The 6,211-nt window shown below is 47.7% G+C and overlaps 1 protein-coding gene across 1 annotated transcript in view; it reads right to left on the reverse strand.

Annotated features, from left to right (window-relative positions):
* The window catches only part of LOC108509757 (F-box DNA helicase 1-like), a 9,586-nt gene extending 3,375 nt beyond the window's left edge, over positions 1–6,211 (reverse strand). Inside the window, exons 1-3 of the mRNA XM_017839334.1 lie at positions 5,782–6,211; positions 4,017–4,184; positions 1,020–1,543 (exon numbers count right to left, since the gene is read on the reverse strand). Coding sequence (XP_017694823.1) covers positions 1,020–1,543; positions 4,017–4,184; positions 5,782–5,893 — 804 coding nt within the window. The 5' untranslated portion in view covers positions 5,894–6,211. The remainder of the gene's footprint in view (positions 1–1,019; positions 1,544–4,016; positions 4,185–5,781) is intronic.

A 6,211-nucleotide genomic window follows, 5' to 3' on the forward strand; every position in this document is an offset into this window, starting at 1 on the left:
ACCCTGCTCCAACATCTGAGCTCCACAGCCCAGGTTAGATGAGGACACTGGCATCAGAAAATGGATTTTCCTGCCTGGCAGGACTTGCCTCTTCCCAGGCTCTTCCCTTCTCTGGAAATCCAGCTGGCAGCCTCAGGAAGGGCTCTGCACCCCAGAGAGCTGGATAGTGGCACCCACTGATCCCATCTGAAGGTCCCTCAGGAACCCCAGGGAGGGCTGGGCTTTGCTGGGGGAGCAGCTGCCTCTTCTCAGCTCTTCTGGTGCTCTCAGGACGTGGAAATCATTAACTGGTTCACTCTCTGACAACACTGATGACTGATGAAGGAGAGAGCAGGACGCCTCCAGCGTTGTGTCCGGCCTCTCCCATCCAAATTTACAGGAATGGCACAAAGGAGAACTCGGATCTCCACAAGAATTTGGGCTGAGATCAGTCCCCACCACTCCCAAGTCAGGCTGAGAAACCTCTTGGTCCAATTCCAGGGTGACCAGTGAGGGGAGAGCTGCCTTGGAGACACCTTTAACTGGGATTCAGGGATCCTTCCTCCAGCCAAAACGGGTTCCCAACTTTATCTGGACTTCAGATGAACCACACTCCATAAAAACAGAGTTCCAGGCCTTTCCTCTAAACCCATTTGGCCACAAGAACCACCACAGAGGCTGGAGGACAGTGACTTAACACCAGCCACGAGAAGGCACTTCCCAGTCTTCCAGCAGGAATTCCCTGCAGGGCTGCATGGAAAAGAGCAGAGGGGGATTTTGTGGAGCCTTACAGGATGCTCTTTTTCCATGTAGGGGAAGAATGCAACCAGGGGTGTTGCCTTAATGTTGAGATTGGCTCCTGAAGATGGTCGAGGAGACCAAAAAATGACAGAGGGCCGAATAAAAAAGGAGCAAAAAAGGGATTTAAAGGAACGGAGAGAGACAGGCAGAGCATGGATGGCTGGGAGGAGCCACACTAAGACAGGACAGAGCAGGAGGAGAAGGTCCAGGTTGGAATTCATCCCCAGGGAATTCCTTACCAGTGGATCCCTGACTATCTCCCTCCAGCAGTGACACACCAGGCTCAGGTTCTGGTACAGATCAGTCACGGGAAGGAAGGCAAAGATGTGCCTGAGGACTTCCACAGGCAGCTCATCCAGATTTCCCTGAGGCTCTTCCCAGTTCCGAGTGCCCAGGAGTCCGTAGTGTGGATCAGGGACTGGCTCCACTTCCACGTCATCCGGATCCTGCTTGACCTGGCCGAGCTCCGGAGGAACCGGTGGCTTCTCCTCAGGCTCCCCCCACAAATCCTGCTCCGGATTGAGAATTCCCGAGGCTGTGGCAGCAAGGGACCGCTTCCTGGATTCTCCCCTGGGAGCTGGCACGAAGTCCTCATCCTCCAGGAGAGCTGAGGAGTCGCTGCTGAGGTCCGTGTGGCTGCTGAAGGAATCGTCAGCTCCCGGGAAAAAGGGATCCCGCGGCTCCTCTTTGGTCCCAGCGGCACCCGCTTGTTGCTTCCGGGATTTCCCGAAGAAATCCAGGATGTTCTTCTGCCGGCCTTGTCCTGCACGAGGAGGAAGAGCAGGAGTGAATTCCATGGAAAGCTGAGCTGCCAGGGACGCCCGAGGCTGGGGAAGGTCGGAGTTATTTCCACGGGGCTCCTCCTTTTCCTTGTGTTCCTCCCGTGGGAGCTCCAGGAGTAGGACACTTCCCAAACCTCTCCCAGGCTGCTCCTACCACAACTCCAGGAGTAGGACACTTCCCAAACCTCTCCCAGGCTGCTCCTACCACAACTCCAGGAGTAGGACACTTCCCAAACCTCTCCCAGGCTGTTCCTACCCCAACTCCAGGAGTAGGACACTTCCCAAACCTCTCCTAGGCAGCTCCTACCCCAACTCCAGGAGTAGGACACTTCCCAAACCTCTCCCAGGCTGCTCCTACCCCAACACAAGGGAAATCAACGTCTTTAAGAGGATAAAAAAACCTTTATTCCCAGGTATTTCCTGGCTGCAGCCTCAAAAAGCACCGGAGACCTCGGAGTAAATCCAAATTATGCTCTCACATTCCATGTAGGACATGGACTAAACTCCCCAGCACGGATTTATTCCTTCTGTCCTGCTCCTAAATCTGGAAAATATCCTGATTTTGGCTAAGAGGCCACTCAGGAATTAAAAAATCCCAGGCTGGTTTTAAGGCCTTTTCTTTCTGGAAGCTCAGGAAAGCTTGGATTAAACAGGGCTGGAAAAGAACAACTTCCCTGCTAAGGTTTTAAGTCTAAACCCCTGAAACCTGCAGCATGTAAATCATCTAAATTTAAAATACAGGATTTTTTAAAGTGAGATAAAGAATGAAATAAAAATAAAATAAAACCAAATAAAATAAAAAACATAATGGAAATAAAAATAAAATAAAAATAAAGTAAATAAAAGAAATAATATAAAAATAAAGGAAAATAACAAAAATAAAATAAAAATAAAAACAAAAAAAGGTAAAAATAAAATAAAGCAAAATAAATAAAACTAATAAAATAAATAAAACTAATAAAAAATGTAAAATAACAAAAATAAAAATAAAATAAAAATAAAGTGAAATAAAAAATAAAATAAAATAAAGTAAAAAATAAAACTAAGGAAAATAAAGTAAGTAAAATGAATAAAATAAAAATAACAAAATAACAAAAATAAAAATAAAATACAAATAAAGTAAAATAAAAATAAAGTAAAAAAATAAAATTAAGTAAAATAAAGTAAATAAAACTAATAAAATAAAAATAACGTAAAATAAGAAAAATAAAACCAATAAAATAACAAAAATAAAAATAAAATAAAAACAAAGTAAAATAAAAAATAAAATAAAATAAGGTAAAAAAATAAAATTAAGGAAAATAAAGTAAATAAAATGAATAAAATAAAAATAACGTAAAATAAGAAAAATAAAACCAATAAAATAACAAAAATAAAAAAAATAAAAATAAAGTAAACCAAAAATAAAATAAAGAAAAATAAATAAAATTAGTAAAATAAAAATAATGTAAAACAAAAAAAAATAAAATAAAAATAAAGTAAAATAAAAAATAAAGTAAAAAAAATAAGGAAAATAAAGTAAATAAAATTAATAACATGAACATGACATAAACTAAAACAATGGTAAAATAAAATAAACCTATCTGAAAACAGCTCTTTGCCCTTCAGTCTGAGCCCTGAGCTCTGTCATGTCCAGATTGGCTCAAAGTCTTATCAGTCCCCAAAAACCCTCAGAGGTTTCAGCCCTTTTGAGATCCAAGCCCAGGAGTTGTTTATCCCACTGTTCCCCACTTCCAGGAAAGCCGAAGCTCATTATTGTCTGTTCATGCCCAACAAGGTTTTTGTAACCCTAAAAAGCTCAGCAGCTCGTTATTATTTAATGATGACATTCCATAATTATCTTAAAGAGCAACTCCCATCAGGAGTCCCCTCATTAGCAGTGTCCAATTCCAGAGGCTGGTGGGTTCCCCAGGGAGAGCTGCTGCTCTTCCCAGGGATTGTCCCACAGCGCAAGGACAGACATGGAGACATTTGTGGTGTGAGGAGAAACCCAACTCCTGTGGACACAACAGGGGGACGTAGCCAAGGGAACTCTTTTTCATGGAATTATGGAATGGTTTGGGTGGGAAGGGACTTTAAAACCCTCCAGTGCCACCCCTGCCACGGGCAGGGACACCTTCCACTATCCCAGGTTGCTCCAACCCGGCCTTGGACACTTCCAGGGATCCAGGGGCAGCCACAGCTCCTCCGGGAAATCCATTCCAGCCCCTCCCCACCCTCCCAGCCAGCAATTCCTTCCCAATATCCCATCCATCCCCGCCCTCTGGCAGTGGGAAGCCATTCCCTGTGTCCTGTCCCTCCCTGCCTTGTCCCCAGTCCCTCTCCAGCTCTCCTGGAGCCCCTTTAGGCCCTGCCAGGGGCTCTCAGCTCTCCCTGGAGCCTTCCCTTCTCCAGGGGAACATTCCCAGCTCTCCCAGCCTGGCTCCAGAGCAGAGTATTCCCAAACCAACACACCTCCCTGGCATCTCCATGGCCGGTGGGCGGGATGAAGGCCCTTATTCCCGTCTCCTCTCCCTCGTCTCTGGCTCAGGGGCTGCGTGAGGGCGGACGAACCTTCCGCGCTCCGGGCGAGGGCTTCGCACTCGGGGGCCGTGAGGTGCCTCTTCTTGAAGGGCCTCATCCCTTTGGCAGCACAGAGAGAAAGAAAAAAAAAAATGCCAAAATCCAAGTGTTAGGAAGCAACAGTGCACAGTCCACGTTGTTTAGCACAGGGATAAAAAGAGTTTCCCCTCAGGAATTTTCGAGGGCGGCCCCGGTGTTTCGGGCGGGGGTTGCTCTGGATAAACAGGGCCTGGAATGACAGGACAGGATGGAATGGCTTTAAAGTGACAGAGAGTAGGTTTAGTTTGGATGTTGGGAAGGAATTGCTGGCTGGGAGGGTGGGGAGGGGCTGGAATGGAATTCCCAGAGAAGCTGTGGCTGCCCCTGGATCCCTGGGAGTGTCCAAGGCCAGGATGGAGCAACCTGGGATAGTGGGAAGTGTTGGGGTTGGAACTGGATGGGCTTTATGTTCCCTTCCAACCTAAACCCTCCCATGATTCCATGATTCTACTTGCAGTCACTCCAACATGGATTTCACCCCATGTCCCTGCTCCACACACTCTTTGGAACAAGTGACCCACAAAAAAATCCAGAATCCTTCCAAGTTTTCCAGCTTTCTCTCCAACACAACGTGGAGGAAGCAGCCACAACACCTGTGGAAATGCAAACTATCCCCAAGATCTCCAAGGAGGTTGAACCCCCCGGGAGAGACAACAGGGATTCGCCCCTGGAAGGTCAAAGCCAACGTCCAAACACACAAACCGACCCTCTCCCAAACAAATCCGAGCTGGGATCCTCCATTAGGGAGGAAACACGACCCACTTCCACTCAAGGAGCAGCACAAAACTCTCTCTCTCTCTCGAGTTATTGGAATAAAATAATAAAACCTTACTTGAAACAAACAGAAATAATTCAAATTCCTTCCTCCAAAAACGCTCGGGAGAAACCCAAACCCACGGCAGGGGATGAGCTTCCTCCCGGTTCCGCTCACGTAGTTTCACTTTTGCTTTCTTTAATTAATTAATTAATTAATTAGCTAGTCAATTCATTAACTCATTTAGAGCAGCCACAGATTGATCCCCTGACCTCCTCCGGCAGGATCCAAGGATCAGCTTTGTTCATCCCTTGGGATAATGGGGGTGGGTTTGAGGATTTTTGGGGGGTTTTCCAATTTCCTCCTTTTCGGCCGCGCCAGCTCAGCGTCAAAACCACGCCGAGCTCCCCGGGGAGGCTCTTTTCTCCTTCCCATTTTCCCCTCAAAACATGGAAAAGGAGGCCAAAAAAAAAGCAGCACGGGCCATTCCTGTGGGATTTAGGGACATCTTTTCGTGGAGGACTGAGGGAATGGTGGGACTCGGTGATCTTAAGGATCTTCTCCAACCGAAAGGATTCTGCGGTTCTACTTAAAAATGGGATTTCTCGCTTGGAATTGGAATTTTTTTTTGATTAAACAGCACAAATCGCTGAAGGACCTCAATTATTTCAAGCACAAGGTCATGACCAGCATCAGGCTTGAGATCCCAGCTCCGTGCCCATTCCTGGAAGCTGTCGGACACCGATCGGATCCGACGTAGGATTGGGGGAACAACCTCTGCTCCCCCACCCCGGGACCACAAAAGTGCCTCACACTGGAGAGGATTCAAGCCCAGAAATGCAGCACAACCCGCTCAGGCTTCACCTGCATTCCCATTTTTCCCGTTTTCCCAAGGTTTTCCGTTGGTGGCGGCAGCAGACACCGGCGCCGAGCGAGGGTTGTGCCGCAGGGCCTTGTCAGGGGTCAGGGCTTCCATCCCATCGGGAATGTCAGCCAGGAGGAGACATTCCAGCTCTGAAGGGAGAGGATCAGGACGGGGGAAACTCCAGGGGGATAAGGAATATCTGGGAGCAGGTCGGGGCTGCTCCCCCTCCCCTCCCAGCACATTGTTCCCAAACCCCTTTCCCACGTGGATGCACTGACCCCATGGCACCCACACGGGGAGACCCCCAGACTGGCCCAGAGCAGCTCCCCCAAATCCAGCCCCTGGCCCAGACCTGCTGCCCCCATTTCCAAAGCCCCCTCCTCAAGTTCCAAAGGTCTCCTCGTTCCTAAGTCCTCCCATGTCAAGCCC

This window comes from Lepidothrix coronata, unplaced genomic scaffold (genome assembly GCF_001604755.1).
Source record: "Lepidothrix coronata isolate B3197 unplaced genomic scaffold, Lepidothrix_coronata-1.0 Scaffold400, whole genome shotgun sequence".
NCBI lineage: Eukaryota > Metazoa > Chordata > Aves > Passeriformes > Pipridae > Lepidothrix > Lepidothrix coronata.